At 35.8% G+C, this 16,681-nt stretch overlaps 2 protein-coding genes across 6 annotated transcripts; both read right to left on the bottom strand.

Annotated features, from left to right (window-relative positions):
- Positions 1-4,018: 4,018 nt before the first annotated feature.
- LOC111011027 (major pollen allergen Ole e 10) lies at positions 4,019-6,280 on the bottom strand. Of its 2 annotated transcripts, none has more exons than XM_022284634.2 (4): positions 6,135-6,280; positions 5,901-6,024; positions 5,522-5,773; positions 4,019-4,392 (listed from the first exon to the last, which is right to left on the bottom strand). In XM_022284634.2, the coding sequence occupies exons 1-4, from the start codon at positions 6,174-6,176 to the stop codon at positions 4,358-4,360; spliced, it is 453 nt and encodes a 150-aa protein (XP_022140326.1). In that variant the 5' UTR covers positions 6,177-6,280; the 3' UTR covers positions 4,019-4,357. The 2 variants fall into 2 exon arrangements, with proteins under 2 accessions (XP_022140326.1, XP_022140327.1); XM_022284635.2 differs by having other exon boundaries at positions 5,901-6,021.
- Positions 6,281-6,852: 572 nt separating this feature from the next.
- LOC111011062 (histidine kinase 2) lies at positions 6,853-16,681 on the bottom strand. 4 transcript variants are annotated; one of them, XM_022284678.2, is made up of 16 exons: positions 15,858-16,681; positions 15,398-15,782; positions 14,587-14,862; positions 13,743-14,228; positions 13,023-13,298; positions 12,310-12,479; positions 11,978-12,190; positions 11,678-11,864; positions 11,529-11,580; positions 11,212-11,441; positions 11,002-11,100; positions 9,579-10,246; positions 8,681-9,184; positions 7,952-8,367; positions 7,358-7,506; positions 6,853-7,278 (listed from the first exon to the last, which is right to left on the bottom strand). In XM_022284678.2, exons 2-14 carry the CDS (start codon positions 15,773-15,775, stop codon positions 8,124-8,126), a joined length of 3,783 nt encoding a protein of 1,260 aa, XP_022140370.1. In that variant the 5' UTR covers positions 15,776-15,782; positions 15,858-16,681; the 3' UTR covers positions 6,853-7,278; positions 7,358-7,506; positions 7,952-8,123. The 4 variants fall into 4 exon arrangements, with proteins under 4 accessions (XP_022140370.1, XP_022140369.1, XP_022140371.1 ...); XM_022284677.2 differs by having other exon boundaries at positions 15,895-16,681; XM_022284679.2 differs by having other exon boundaries at positions 15,926-16,681.

Genomic DNA, 16,681 nt, shown 5'->3' with positions numbered 1-16,681 from the left:
ATAAAAAAAAAAAAACTTAAAATAGTTTGTGCAATGGGCATGCTTACGCTATTTTGAACCCCACACCACACCAATATAGTTATATAAAATGCGTTTTGGAACTGCTTACTTTAACTAAAACTTTAGTAAATAGTAGTTATTAAGTGATCCTAACAAATCAAATTTTGATGTTTAGTTCCACCCAAGTGTCCTTTCAAACATGACGATTTTGAGCGAGAAATATTTTTAGTATGGTGACTAGAATTAGACCATCAAACTTTTCCATGGTTCTATAGCATAACAAGTATTGTTTACTTTTAAGCATAAATTCTTATGATTTTACGTTTAGTTTTCAATCTAAAAAATATTATAATATTAATTATATATTCATAACATTCTCCCTCGTTAAATTGAACTTTGATAGTATTTCCAACAATCAATAGAAGGCGGATATGCATAAAACAATAAACCAAAGAAAATAACTTTAAATACTATTTTGGTCTTTGTAATTTTTACTTTCGTTTATTTTAATATATGTACTTCCAATAGGTTCATTTTGGTCAACGTAATTTTAAAAGGTGACTAATTATGTCAATCTTTATAAATTTTTAACACAAATTTCATACACAATAGAAATCTTTAATACAAATCTACGACTACGTCTCAAAAAACTTAGTGAATAAAGTGTCATCAAAAGAAATATGATAAAAGTAAAAATAAATGGATTAAAATGATCCATTCTTAACTGTGTAATGATCCTTTTGAAGGTATAATGAATCAAATCCAAAAATACTAGAACCAGAATACTATGAACCAAAATTTTCAAATCTGATATAACAAACAAAGACTTTACTTGTCCACGCGACTAGTAAAGTCAGAAAATCTCAACCATACGACCCCTTAAAACTTGAAGGATAGAATGTAGACGATTAAGAATGCTCCATGCTAAATAAATGATTCCCACAACAGCACACCCAAAATCGAAGGATGAATTATTAAAGATAGGTGAGCCCCAAAGACAGACATAAATGCACGCATGGCATGGCCTGCAGCAGCAGCAATTCCCAATTTTCATATGTTTTCGACTTTAGTAAAATTAATGTAATGAGACAATAACTTTGGTGGGTCATGGGAGTGGGATGACGAACAAAGTCCAACTTCCTGTCCATAATTTTTTACCAAGTTCTATGAATTAAATCCCCAACAAAATACAAAATTCAAAATAACAACCAAATTAACAATTTGGCCCATTCACATCATCAAAGTTTTGACTTTTGTGACCCAACTTAGCCGCTCCTTCCGCCGACCATGTTCATTGTTCGTTCACCCTTTTTTGCAACCATTGAAACCACCTCACTACTCCCCTCCATCTTTTTCAATTATTCTCGTCACTCCACTTTTCATTACGCACCCAAAAAGATACGCCTACAAGTAAAAGTCCAATGATCTTCCCTCTCATACCACGTGAAAGGTCGCCTTGCACTGATATGGTATTACCTTACTATTTTAAGCCAGTGTTCATTTGGTTCGTCTCGAAAGACGTCAGATCATTTTTTTTAAGCTTCGGATTTGATATATTTTTAAAATTTTATTTTGTGTCTCGACATCTTGTGAGCGTCCAAACATGTTGGTCTGTATTTTCAGGTGTTGGTGTGCATTTTGGGTAGCGAGTGGGGCCTTTCTTTTGGTACTTTCCTCCATGTCTTTGGACATTCACTAAAATCATTACTGTAAATTCCTCATCTTGTCTCTTCCAATCCTAAGTTTCTGTCTCTCTCTCATTACCCAAGTTTCAAACCACTTGTCCTCTGCTTTCAATATTTTATTTCCTTTCATGTTTCATGTGCTTCGCACTTCGCACACTTTAAAATTAAGTTTATTTATATTAACAGCCAATATATTTGAATCTCACCCCATGTTTCAATTAAAAAATAAAAATATATTTAAATAAATCTATTAATATCTGAATCTCAAACCTATTAGACAGTTTTTTATTTAAATGGAAGAAGATATTAGACATTTATTTGAGTAATATTCATCTGTTAAGTCAATGTTTTCAACTTTTTAGTCGGAGATATATGTTAATTATTGTTGAACTATGCTTACTTTGACCATAAATCAATGTTCTTTTGTCGTTGGTATTTCTTTTCTATTAAATTAGTCCAAGTGTTTTCTCACTTAGTCTGCATTTTATTTTGATGTTCTCCAAAAAAGAAAAGTGTACAGTTTGATTCTTTATTTTCTCCAACGCATAAGGAAAGATTCTCTAAAAGTAAAAGAGAAAGGAAGAGAAGAATTATGAACTTTTGAAATATATATATTCCTTGGAAAATAATTGGGTGGGTGACAACCAGAAGAGGTTGTCTTTCAAAAAAAAAAAAAAAGGAAAGAAAAGAAAACCATCAAACAAGGTTTAATATTCTAAATTAAATTAGAGGGGAGAGAACATGGTATTTCTTTTGTTCACATTAAAGAAAAAAAAAAGGAAAAAAGAAAGAGAGAGAGAGTTATATATATGTGTGTATATATATCATAATTAATGAGGAAAATAATTCTGATATTTTGAGTGTCATACATTCTTAGATTCAATTCTACAGTGACCATCAAAATTATCAAACAAAAATAGAAGTCCCAAAATTTATTTATTTTCTTGGCCGTGTTTCTCAGTTCTTTTCCAAAATTTAATTTTGATTATTGTGGAAAAAGTACAACAATATCTTCTGCTTTAAATATTAAAAAAAACGATCAAATTAGATCAGTTGTAGAATTTTATTAGTTAATTTGAATGGTTACAAACGTCTCCGCTAATTTAATTGTCTTTTTTTTTTAAGAAAAATGAAAATTCATTTGTTGTGTTGTGTGGGACTTAGTCCAGCGTGTTCTTGTCGTTCTCTCGACCAGTTCAGGTGAAAGAGAAGGATGATGAAGGAGAACCAGATGTCGAGACGGAGAAGCAACTGGTCCCGACTGCTGATCTTTTGGAGTAGTCTTTGCCTGGACAACATAATGGTTTCGCCGCCAAGAAGAAAGCAAATTTTTATCTATTTATCAAATGGATGTGCGGTTTTTTTTTTTGTTTTTTAGTACAACACGTTGGGAGGGGATTTAAACTCACAACCTCTTGGTTGGAAGTATATGCCAATTATTGAGCTGTGCTCATTTTGGCGGACTTGTGGTTTTATTTGTATTGCTTTTCTTCCCAATTTACTTGGATAAGATCCATGTAATAGTTGACCTCAAAGTTTTTTTTTTCTTTTTAATTTTTGAGTATAATAATTACATGTGGGAATTCACACTCAAGACCTCTCGATTAAAAATAGGTGTCAATTATCTTTGAGTTAAGTTTCATATGGTTTACCTTTAAAATAAAAAATGGTAACAAAAGCTTCTCAAAGCTTATGACATATATAAACTAATTAATAATAATTATATCTCTATCCAATTTTTGTGTCTCAATCTTTATCCTTTTTAATTTGTTTAACACTATACTCTTCCTCCCATCCAAATAAAAATTTAAAACCTATGTAAAAAAGCAATTCCAATGGTCAATCTAAATATAATTGATACTATAGGATCAATCTAAACATAAACATAACTGATACTATATCTAAACATAACTGATATTATATGGTCAATCTAAACATAACCGATACTATATGTTATAGGGTGAAAAATGACAAGTCACGTGTCAATTATCAAAAGTTGGTACATTATCTAAATAGTTATACTTTGGATGACGAAAGCCGACCAGTTGACTATCCTTCTATGTCAACTAGGCGGAGGTCATGAGGTCGAATGGTCAAAACTCAAAAAACGCTTAACTCTCCACTCGCCACCATACCAAGTAGTGTGCCTAATTTTTTGGAGCGTGCATCGTGGCCAATCATGATGCTAACTATCTAACGTCTATAAATATCGAAGGTAAATTCATTATCAAATACACGCAAATATGTGAATACACTTAAGAGAGAAATAGTTCGAATGAAAACTAACTTGAACTTCTAAGTGATCAGTATATTTTGATGGAGATCCAGACTCATGAACCCAAAAAGAGTAAATTTTGTGCTCAAACAATACACATTCCGTTTAGTAATATATTTCCCGGATCATTTCCCATGTCAGCACTGATTCTCAGAAACAGACAAAGTAGCAAGAACCTTAAAGGAAGTAAATCAATTATCTGTTACAAGAATCTGCCAGAAAAGGCAACAAGAACAGGAAGAAAAGAATGAAATAATTTGGTTGCTTGGGGAAAGATAAAATTCAATTGTGCTAAGTACAATGGAACAAGTAAAGAACTTCAACAAGAATCAATCTTCCATGGGATTTGTCCCCTTTCCTCTGTTTTTGTTCTCTGATCACTTTCTAATTCTCCTCGCTATGGAATAAATTCATACTGGCAAGAGTTATGGCCTGCATCCAAGCATTTAGACAATGAAAAACTCTGATGTATACGCTGGTGTGCAACCAAATATGATAATCGAGATACCATCTTTATTTTGACCCTACTACATTTGGTTGGCAAGATAACTCATGGGATATTAAATCCTAGAAAGGTGGGCACCATGGTTTAAGTCCATCTCCTCTGAACCCTTTGTTATTTACATTGGCCTTTATTGACCACTAGGTCATCCCATGATGGTTCTTACAGAATGGTTATTTTAAGACTTTGAGGCTCGAGAAAGATATAGATCGATCTGAACTATTATTGCATCTAATGTTCAAGAAAAACAAAGTTTGAGCTTAATTATAAAAACAATAACTTGTTTTGCGAGTCATCTCGAAGATAGCTTAGTGGTTGAAGCATCTCTATGTCTCCTAAAAAATCATAAGGTCAAATCCTTACCCCGCATTTTCGATGAAGAATTAGTTTTATAATTTTTTCAGTTCAAAAAACTAAAATTGTTCACTAGATAATAATAATTAATCGAATAAAGATTTACGCTGAACAATCCTCGGGTAATAATGGAACAAGGTCACTCTTTTAGCATAAAGCTCACTCTTATTTTAGTTGAGAATCAACTTTGTTAATTAAGAGAAATGAAATGGAATGATTCTCTCTTTTTAATTTCCATGCTCGAAAGTAAGCACAATCGAGAATGATTCTCCCTTTTTGCTTAACATACATCCAATCTTACAACCTTTGAGATTTTTATAATGTTCTTTTAACATCTTTTTCATCGAGTATGTCACTCAACATGCTTGCTTAATGGCTTCCACATGGGTTCACAGTATAATCTCAATAATGTAAAAAGATTATAGCACTGCGATGATGGGAACTTCAAAAAAAAAAAAAAAAAATTGGTCCATAAACTTCAAGGATTTTGAATTTTCTATGTCTAATATGTTTCTGTACTTTAAAAGCTGTCTAATAGATCTATGAATGACTTATTACTTTCAATGTTATTGTCTAATATGTTTATGAACTTTAAAAGCAGTCTAATAACTCCCTAAAATAATTTTTAAAGTTGAAGACTTTTAGACAAAACATTGTGAGTTTAGAGATCTAGTAAAAATGATAGAAAGTAAAGAAGTGGCTTACTAGGATCAGTCTCAGTAATGATGGCAGCTCCTTTGAAGAAGCAGGATCCACCGTGGTGCTTGAAGTTCTGGAAGTAGGAGTTGAAGGCAAATGAAGCATGGTCTTTCACTGTATTTGGGTAAAAGCAAGATTGGTTTCCTTGGATCTTGCTGCAGTTGGCACCTCCTCCTCCACACGCCCAATCCAAAGCCATTTGCAATTCATCATCTGGGCTCTGCTCGTCTGCTACACACCATTGCTCAAACTCCCCACCTACTCATTTTAACAAACACTTGGTGGGCACAATATAATCAAACCAAGAAATTGTAGAAATGAAAACTTGGAGATTTGTACTGAGCATTCTTTGACTTGAAAATTTCAAGTGGGTTCTGGTCGTTACCTGCTTTTTGCTGAATTGTTGACAGTAATAGCAGAGTTAGCAGTGTTCTTGTCAAAACAGCAGCCATGGCAGAGAGAGAGCGATGCATTCGAGAAAGAGGGCTTGCCCTGTTGCCCATGTGCTGCTATTTATCAAATTTGATTACAACTAATTAAGCAAAAACAGTTGATATTCCCCAAAAGATGGCATATATTAATCCGAATTGGCTTCCAAGTGGGTAGGCTTAGGCCATACCTCAAAAGAAAAATGGCATCGGTTTTGTACAATCAAAACCATGGCATCGAATGGAACTAGATGTACAGGAAATCGTGATTTTATTACTGAAAATGATATCTTGATTAGCAAGGTATAATTTTTGGACAAAAATCAATACAAGATTAGCCATAATAGAAATTGGGATGAGAGCTCTACGTTGAATCTAATCTCTAAGTAGAGATTCTCCAACCCTCGTGATTTTAATTCTGACCGCAACGAATGAGACAAAAAAAACTCTGCAATATCAGAGGTGGAGAATTCATTATCCTATCCAAACTTAGATCGTAAGTAGATGGCATTCCAATACTCTCTTTTTTATATACACATCGAAACGATAATTTCATTGATGAATGGAATTGCATATCTGAAACGAAATTACAAAAAATTGTCTAATTCGATACAAGATCGTTAAGACTATGATTTGTAAACAGGACCGTGACGTTTACACCCATCATACTTGATTCTACTTTTCAGGTTCTGGTTCCATATCTCACATATCAGAATTCAGATGACAGGAGAAGTCAAACAAAATCATCTTTCTTGGGAGAATTAACAATAACAATGATCTGCTACTTTTTCTTACATTTGGTCGTTTTTTTAATGATAAAAGTAAAACCAAAAGAGAAGCATAACTCAAGTTGAAGATGCAGCAAAAGTGAGAAGGGGGAGAGAGATTTGCAGGGGGGTGGACAAAACAGAAAAAATAATCTAATCTTTTACTAAAATGCAGCTTTACAGAAGTGATTTATAAATATACATCAGAATATTACATGAGTAACATTACAAACTAAACTACATCATTTAAGACAAATTGTTTATATACATGAGAATATACAGTACTCTTCAAATGTCAGTTCTTTGAAACAGCAGCAGATCTTCCTCAAATATGAAACTCTGGTGTTTCTGATTATTAGACATTGATGGTATTTTTTTTAATCCATCAGAGTACAAATAACTAATGAAAAATATCGAACAATTTGTAGTCAGCTTGGAAAATGGTGACATTTCTATCTTCGCGTATGCAGTACGAGGGCGGGTTTTGATAAGCCATTTCAGAGAAGATGAAAAGCCACCGTGGTTTCATATATTAGTGATTTTGACATATCACAACATTTGAGTCTACCTATGTCAAGATAAAGAATTGTATTAATCATTCAGCCTTTCCTGTTTAGCAATAAGAAAAAGAGAAGGAAGGCACTTACTGACAAGAAGTCAAGGGCCATCTAGGAAGCCATCAGTTAGTTTTTGGCAGTTGGAAGGAGACGATAAAAGGCAAAACCATGGATTCTGCATCGTTTGCTCGCTCTTCCCTGGCACGCACTACTAGACTACATAATCATGGTTGTCATTCCTGAAACAATTAGCAAAGAAGTCTATTAAGTAGTGATAGAATAATGGAAAAGATTCAAAAATTTTCGAACAAATGAGTGAACACTAGGTGCCTAGAATATTACAAAATAAAAGAAACTTAAGACAATGTGCAATTGAAATAAAGCTCAGCTTCTCCACTAGAGGGATTGCCCTTGATGTGGTCGTTTCTGTAACTGGATAACCAGCACTGAAAACCGTCTTTACATTGGATATCAACAACCGGTGGTACAAGACATGTTGGAAAAGGTAGGAAGATTCATGAAGAATTAAAACTCATTGTCAACTTTCATATATGGAGAGTCAAAACTGAAATTGATGGTGCAGAAGAATGGTTGCACCAGGACGCCACCAAAAAAAGGCCAAAATTACGACTGAAATCATGTATTCATCATCAAGAAATCTGTAAACAAAATTTGGACATTTACCATGAATTCAAAGATGAGAACAGGACCAGATTAACTCCATCCACCATCTGATTGCCGGATAGAGTAGTCAGAAGATGGGCAGCCACAATCTGGAGCCATCCATCCTAACATAAGAGGAGGGAGTCGGTCGGAGAATTAAGAAACAGTTATTTCCACCACGTGCTGGATTGTGTCAAGCAGTCTCAAAAAAGCATGCTACAGCTGAATAAAGTTGCTCTTCTTCAAATGGCTTAGCTACATAACCATCCATCCCACACTTCAGGCACTCTTCATTCATAGCCTGAATTAAATCTGCTGTCATAGCAAATACTGGCGTGTGCCAATGTACCTTACTCTCCTTAGTTGACACTTCTCCAGATGTAATTTTCGTATTCACCATACTTTCTACAGCCCGGACCTGTCTTGTAGCTTCATACCTGCATATAATATGTAACGCACATCATGATTACAGCAAGCAAATGTATGTTGATATGAAATTTTTATTCTTTAGAGGAAAAAAAAAGTGCTTGTTTGTTATTCTAAGTGAGTGTCCCTTTATCAAACCAAACAAACGGCGATTAGGCAGTTGGAAAAAGAAGCAATATAATAATATTAGTTTTGGGAACCTCTTGTATTATTCATCGACAAAGCCATGCCAAAAACTCGATGTTGCCTATGACTACTCCCAGGCACTATGCTCGGTAAGTAATGAGTATAAAGAAATTTCATAAAAGGCAGGAAGATGATTACCCATCCATCTCAGGCATCTGGAGGTCCATGAAGCAAGCATCAAAGTTGTGCGGTGGGTTGAGGAGAGCCACAGCATCCTTTCCACTTTTTACACAAGTTACAATCACTCCGTATTTCTTTAGCGCGCCTTCTGCCACCCTTCTGTTTACCGCATTGTCATCCACAACCAAAATATGCTTTCCTTTCAGCAGATTTCCAAGAGTAGATGGTCTTTTAATAATTACTTGATTCCTATTCCCAATACCGAGGGCTTCTCGGAAGCAACTGACCATCTCGTTTAACTGAAGAGGTTTAGTTAATACGTTATTTACATGACCAGAGGATTTAAGTTCATTTTGCTCAATGGAGCTAACGGAGGCCAACAGGAAGAGCTTTGGAGTATTCATCTGGACTTTTGTCACGCTTTTATCCACATGCTCTCTAAACAAAAGATGGAACTTGAGACCCACTTTCTTGTCCCAAACGTCTTTGTCTATAAGAATCATGGCCAATTGTGTCGATGCTCTGTGGATTTTGAAAACTAAAATGCATTAGTAAATATGAAATATGATATGGTAACAGTGTATCCTTTCTGACCTTAAAATATCATTAAGATAAATCTACATATTCTCAATGTAGGAATTATAAAGAAATATGCTAGATCAAATCCGAAGTCCATATAAATGGTTTAAGAAGCCAGGTGACCATAATTGAAACCAGAAGAATTCTTAACAGATTCATTAGATGGAGTAGAATATTCATTATCTAATGGGTGAGTTGACTGCTCATTTTGCCGTGAAAGAAAACTTATTGAGCCTTGAATTGGCCTACAGTCTTGTTATCCAATAGTGAAGCTTGACACTCAAATGCAAATTTTCCTTCAGTGACACCTTAGATGAATAAAACTAATAAGACTTACCTTGTGTTGGAAGTATTAGATAGATATCGATAAGCAGATTCTGCACTCAGAGCTATATCAACAGAAATCCCCAACCTCTGCAGATGATATCTTGTGACCTCTGCCCGAATGCAGCTATTATCTATTATTAATGCTCTTAGCCCTTGGAACTCCAGAACACCAAGATCACACTGCGGCCATCTTGTATCCAGCAAACTTACTTCCCCTTTCTGGAAAGAAACATTAAACGAAAATGTGCTACCCACACCAGGCTTACTCACAAACCCAATCTCCCCATCCATAAGATCAACCAAACATTTGCTAATACTCAGTCCAATTCCAGTGCCACCATACGTCCGTGAAGTGGAGCTATCCGCCTGCATAAAAGGTTTGAAAATTTGGTTTTGTGCATTTAGGGGAATTCCTACACCTGTATCCTCAACAGTCACGAGTATTCGAATTGTTTTGGGTTTCTCCTCTGCATCTGTCCTGCTGAACTTTTTGAACTCTTCCCAGCTCTTCCATCTGTCCACCACAGGTAACCCACTAAATGTGGTACAACTATTGTTTGATGTATCTCCAACTAAATGTGTGCCTTGTCTAAGCACAATGTCCATAAAATCAACTGGGCCTCTCACTTCATCAGCCAGATGCACCGAGACAAGTATGTGTCCCTTTTTATGAGTAAACTGCATTAGAATCCGGACAAATTTTGCATCATTATAATGGAAGTTCAAATCAGCAATCCAAAAAGAAAAAATTGGCATCATAATTTCGAACAAAATACAGGGTTGAATAATGAACAAATGGGGCTTCATAACGAGCATCATAACTAAAAAGTTTTAAGGTGACTGTTTACCCATGAATCAAAATCTCATTTCAAAAAAAAAAAAAAAAGAAAAAAAAAAAGAAAATCAACCAGCTATTCCTGAAGACAGACTAATGTCAAATGGGGCTTCATATCGAGCATCATAACTAAAAAGTTTTAAGGTGACTGTTTACCCATGAATCAAAATCTCATTTCAATAAAAAAAATAAAAAATAAAAATAAAAAAGACAACCAGCTATTCCTGAAGACAGACTAATGTCACAGTGACAGTGCAAGAGCCTTTCGCACTGTGACACAAAACTTAGAGACAAAAATGCCACAGCTCCAGAGAACACGGCACTGCAGCATTGGTTGCAGCACATCCTAGTGTCAGTTGACAAAATAATATAGAATGTTTTTGCAAGTCTGCTTTCAAGGTGCAATGTGCCTGCAGGTGTGACTTCGGGAAAAGCAAAATCGGCCCTAATGAAATGTCAAGCTATCACAACTAACTTACAGCTCTTATATGCCAAAGAATATTGGTCTTTGTTCTTTTTCTTTCCTTCCCCTTTTGTCTCGAGTCATTCAGTGTCAAAAAAGGTTTTAAGAGGTAAGTAGCAGTAGATAAAATCTAACCTTGACAGAATTTCCAACAAGATGAGTAATTATTTGTCGAAAGCGTCCAGGGTCACCGATGACAACTTCAGGCACCAAATCGGAGACATAAACAGCCAACTTCACATGCAAGTGGGTATGAAAGCAATTTTACATAAGGTAAGATACCAAGAAGAACCACATGTGAGGAATTGATCGAATGAAATAAAGGAAAAAAATTAATGAAGTTACCTCAATTCCATTTTCATTGGATTTTACTGAAAAAGGTGAGAGAACGTTATCAAGTAGAGCACGCAGATCAAAAGGTACAGATTCAAGTTCAAGCCTCCCCGATTCTATCTTGGCTTGATCAAGAACCTTATTTATAAGTGATATTAGATCCTTTCCACTCTCGTAAGCAGTCTTGGCATAGTCCAGTTGATTCGCATCAAGGTTAGTGTCCATCAGCAATTTCAGCATGCCTATGGAAAAGTAGTCGAGCATTCTTATCCAAGATCGAAATGAAGATTTAGAGCATCGAGTTATCAGTTTAATAGTATTCATATTACCTAAAACACCATTCGTTGGTGTTCTGATCTCATGGGAAACTGTTGCCAGAAACTGAAAAAAGTCAAGACTTCAGTATTCAAATTTGATAAACACACATTGTGCATCTTGATAATGCAGTGGAATATTGAAAGGAAATTTTAACATGCACCTGTGATTTTGCCACATCAGCAGCTTCGGCAAGACTTTTAAGCCCCATCATCTGGCGATAGTCATTCTCCACTTCCGCAATCCGACTTATGGCTGCATGAAAAATATGACCAACCAGCAAGGTAATGATTAGGACGCCTACTGATGCATTAATAGCTGTCCAAGGAGGTGGAGGTTTATGCTTGAATCTGTAACCAAAGGACACAATTGGAGCTCATGAGAAATCAACAGTTAGCCCATTATTTTGGATTCATATATACAAATGGCCATACCCAAGTCAACACAGCAGTTGAGAACTTACCTACAATGCATCTCATGCCTTCTTAACGGATCCCCAAAATCAAGGTTACTAATATGCAATAGCCCCGTGTCGGTAAAATCAGAACCATACATCTTGATGGGAGCAGACTCATTGGTTGTATCATAAACATGCACCACAATTGTCTGCTTGCTAGCAAGCTGATGCAGAAGCTTCTCCACCAGTGAGGGGATATCATAAGATGCACCTAGATAGCTTTAAAGAAATGAATTTTAAAAAAAAAATATTAGGATCGGCTTGTAAACTATGGCATGATGCTTTCAAAGAAGAAATAAAAATTGTAGAAGTAACTAGTTCTCAAGAAACAAAATTACCCAACAGTAGCTTCAATACGTTGCTGTGGAGTAGCATCTAGTGGTAGGTCAGTGTTATAGACAGCAAATGTGAGGACAACCCCAAGATGATTAGATTTCAAAAGCTTAAATGGAGATGTAAGCACTCCCTTTCCTGAAGCCCTAGCTCGCAATATGTTCTCACGATCTTCCTGTAATACAGAGTCATTTATGTGAATACATTAATCATTAATCATTATTCGAGGATTAAAGGGACTTCAGAATAGATGTGCCACATAATATCGCAGTCTTCCTATATGGCTAGAAGTGGACACAGCAGCAAAATAGTGCCTAAGCAAACAATTGAACCACAGAAATAGCTTACCTTTAATACCTAAACAAAAATATTCATTCTATTATCCAACTTGGTTCGCAACCATCCACATAAGAACTGTTGTACGTGGATGTGATGGTAAAACAATGGGACATAGATCTGTAGAGATTTAATTCCCAAATCTAGGCAATAGTGAAGCACTTTATCTCAACAGGAACGATAGAGGGTTTAACCATGACCATTGTTTGGAACAAAACATGATTTCAATTAATGAACCAGCAAAGGAAAAATAGCAAATGGGTGTTCTTGTTGAAATCTTTTTAATTAGGAATACAATTTCAGGGACATGAGGAGAACCATAATATAAGAGTAATCAGTCAATTAAGAGTCATTAACACATGAACTGTCCTGGGCTACTTACTTTTCCAGACATCATGTCAATTGAAACTATATGAGCGACTGTTTCTTGAGAAAATATGACAGGTGCATATTCATCTTGAATTGGTGCAGGATCCAAACTTTCTGGGATGCAATCTTGAACATGAGTTTGGTCTTCAGTCTCCATTTTCTTTATTGTCCATCCATGCTTCATCTCGAATTCCTCTCTTTCTGAGTGATTAACTTTCAAAGCATAAGCTACACCACTAGTTAGTGGTCTTTCAAAGGCTGTTCTTTCTGTATATTCACCAAATGTTTTCTGCAGAGAGAGTTCAGAAATAATCAGCTAGACAGAAAATTTGTAAGCATTGGAGTGATATACTATCAAGAGTTCTTCAGAATACAATATCTTTGGCCAAGTACTAGGAGATTCAAATCCTTACAACCAGTTCATGAACTGCAGCATTCCATATTTTTTCATCTGATTTTAGGTGAAAAAAAATCTACCCTTTTTCAATCAATATCGATAACAAAGCAATAAAAGGTTACTATTTTTTTTATACAAACAAACAACTTATTGATCAAGTGCGTGATGATGGAAAATATTAAAACTTAAAAATAAATACTGGGTACTGTTCTTTCAATGAAGGATTATTGATATCTGCTAGGATACCATATTCATTAAAATTCATCAATGAAAAGAAATTGTTTTACAGGCTAACAGCGGAGAAACAAAACAAAGGGAAAACAGAAAGAGCATTACCTGATCAATGGCAGAAGGTTGTTTCCCATGGTGGAAGGTAGAGGTAAGAACAGCCAATGCATGAACATGGTTCATGCTAACGTTGAATTGGTCCTGCAACATCCGGGCTCGCTCATCACACATGTTTGTAAGTGTTTCTTCTCTTCTAAAAATGATTTTTTGGTTCAGGCGCCAAAATAACCAAATGGACGAGATGATCCCAACTACAATAAATATTCTTAGGAGAACCTTCCGCCATTTCCCAGCTCCTTTAGGAGAATCTTTGACTTGTTGATGTTGTTTTCTTTGTAGCAAGACCCACTGTTGATGAACCAACGGTTGATCTGGCTTTGGATGTTTATTGGTCCACAATTTCAGGTGGAAACCAGGCATGTTCTGGAACACTATCACTCCAAGGAGAACCCAGAAACATCCAATTAACAATCTACAGAAACTCTCCCAGTGCTTTCTCAAAAAGTATCTTAGCACTCCTGCTTGTTCTATTATCTGATTATGCCCAACATCAAGATTAGTCAGCAACTGAATTATTATACATTGACATAAATCTTTTGCACTTGCCAAAGTTAACTTTCTTTGCGAAGGAACTAAATATTAGTAGTGCTTATCATTATCAATATTCAAAGGTGGATGATGTATTTGTTCTACTAGAAAAAAATAATATAAAAAAATAATGATAAGTAAATAAACAAACTAAGGTGTACTATGCTAATTCCTAGTATGGATAACAATCAAAATCAAAAGTTAGATTAGATCTTTAAGTGTTGTGACTTGGGAAAGATGAATTTTTAAAGACTAGATTTCAGGTACACTACATCAACTTATTCCAGTATAAAAATTCATCTACCTTTCCACAAAGCTGATAACTAGTAGAAAGTAAAGAGACAGATAAGTCTGAAGCAAATGGAACAGTTATGTCCTCAGAGAATAATTGGTCAGAATTTTCAGGGATCTTCTCAGTTCGAATTGGGCACTGCCCAATATTGGAATCTGCACTTTCTTCAACCCCCAAATACTGCTTTTGCAAATCTTGCTCCCAGTACAGTAACTTCAGGGCACAGGCAATTCCATCCAACTGTGATGTGTCAGATTCAAAATCTTCAGTACACCGGACGGACAACATCTGCAACAAATATAATCTAATGTAAACCATTTAATGCATGTATTCTCTAATCATTCTCCCGTTACATGATTTAGGAAAGACATGAGGCACTCCTATGGTGTACATTTACAAAGACAGAACTGGTAATATTGATTATTAACCTATATAATGGATAGGTTTAAGAATCATACAACAAATAAAGCTTGATGTCTCTTTGTATATTACCTCAGTTCATCAGGCTCGGATGTGCATTTCAATGGTTTCTACCCTCACTTAATTTGATAAATTAACTCAAACAGCCTTAAACAGCCTGCCTAAGACTAATCAATTCGACAATAGGCCTTTCACATCGTCCCAACTCCAAAGTTGAAAATAAATGGTAAAAGAAGAGAGAAAAAAAAAAAAGAACAATGTTGTGGCATCCATGTCACACAACTTCAGCAATAATCATTGGATCCCCACGGCTATTGTTTGCCTATGATATGAGAAATATACTCACAATAGTTTACGAGAGAAGACAAAAGATCAACGAATTGAACTGTTAAAGAAAACTTACCCGATCTGATTCGGACAAAAAGGAAGCTAAAGCTTGAAGCTGATTCTTGCTTACATTGAAATGCCGCAGCAAAGTTCGAGTTTCTTCGTCGAACAAGTTCCAGGTCTTCTGTTTTGTTCCACTACTCACATTACACGGACGCAAGAAAAACCAACTGCTCAAAACTACAACTACAGCTAAAATCCAAAGACAGAGAAGCTTCTTCTTCCATTTTCCGGTAGAATTTAACAAACAGAGATGTTCCTTGGCCTTCTTCAGCTTAAACCCAGCTGGGAATTTCCCGTTAGAGGTAGAAAACTTGCAGCTCAAAGACATCCTCAGTAAGCACCTTGAGAGCTTGAGAAAAACCCCAGCTCCGCCAGAGCAACCCCTCCACATAAAACTCCTGCAGCACAACACAACAATATAAGTTCGACTAGAGGAATACAAATTACAGGAAGACCGCCGATTCTTCACCGACCCTTCTCATCGAAATCAATACTTGAGGAGGAACCCACTTGGAGAAACTCTACTGGGGGAGAAAGATACCCAGAAACAGGGATTAATTATCAATCAAAAACGGCCAAGAGAACCCCGTTCTCTCCTCCAACACCAAGTAGTTCCTCAGTCTGGTTCTGCGTAGAGCTGAATCCATAGAAGTCACTGGCGCTAATCGACTAAAAGCTTCGTACGAATCATATTTGGCAACAGACTAGATAAAACCCAGTCGTTATTGTGGTAACGATTATGTGAACCAGTAAAGAGAAATTGGCCCTTTTCTCTAATATCTGGTTTTCTTTCCGTCTCTCTCCCCCTACTTTTTGTGAATGGGGTAAAACCCGGTTGGCTCCTGCCTGAATTTAACTGGAATCAATGATAAGATGGTGGGGAAGGGGGAAGACGGGGGGGATTTTTTTTCAAAGAGGATTAAACCCAGTTGGTTCATCCATAATTATAACAACTGGAATCAATGATCAGATAGTGGGAAAACAAAAAAAAAAAAAAAACAAAGTATCCCTTCTCTCTTCCTCTCTATCTCGAAGTGGGTACATCATTATGTCATCATCCAGTGAAGAACGTTAAGCGAAAGCAAACAAAAGCTATGATCAAAATCACCCTTAAACAACAAATTAATTAAGTTTAAGAACAAAAGGAGAGAGAGAACAGAACAGAATCCCCTCGGCCTCGACTTTGGAAAAATTTCCCCCAAATGGGTCGTGAAAATTCGCTTGCTTTTAGCTGAGTGAAAGCTTCAGCTAGCCACACCCAGCCGTTCTCAGTCAACCCATGATAGCTTAATTAATA

Source organism: Momordica charantia, assembly GCF_013281855.1.
Source record: "Momordica charantia cultivar OHB3-1 chromosome 2 unlocalized genomic scaffold, Mcharantia_2.0 BLBB01000002.1, whole genome shotgun sequence".
NCBI lineage: Eukaryota > Viridiplantae > Streptophyta > Magnoliopsida > Cucurbitales > Cucurbitaceae > Momordica > Momordica charantia.
This window is presented reverse-complemented; position numbering and strand designations above follow the sequence as displayed.

What these genes read in the sequence shown, in the direction of transcription:
- LOC111011062 (XM_022284680.2), bottom strand. Translation starts at nt 15,775, where the DNA reads ATGTGGAGGGGTTGCTCTGGCGGAGCTGGGGTTTTTCTCAAGCTCTCA. An exon ending in TTTTGTCCGAATCAGATCGG is followed by an intron (nt 14,863 to 15,397) that starts GTAAGTTTTCTT and finishes TATTTGTTGCAG; the next exon opens with ATGTTGTCCGTCCGGTGTAC. An exon ending in TTGTTGGAAATTCTGTCAAG is followed by an intron (nt 10,247 to 11,001) that starts GTTAGATTTTAT and finishes ATTCTAATGCAG; the next exon opens with TTTACTCATAAAAAGGGACA.
- LOC111011027 (XM_022284634.2), bottom strand. Translation starts at nt 6,176, where the DNA reads ATGGTTTTGATTGTACAAAACCGATGCCATTTTTCTTTTGAG. An exon ending in GATGCCATTTTTCTTTTGAG is followed by an intron (nt 6,025 to 6,134) that starts GTATGGCCTAAG and finishes TTTGATAAATAG; the next exon opens with CAGCACATGGGCAACAGGGC. An exon ending in AACAATTCAGCAAAAAGCAG is followed by an intron (nt 5,774 to 5,900) that starts GTAACGACCAGA and finishes TAAAATGAGTAG; the next exon opens with GTGGGGAGTTTGAGCAATGG.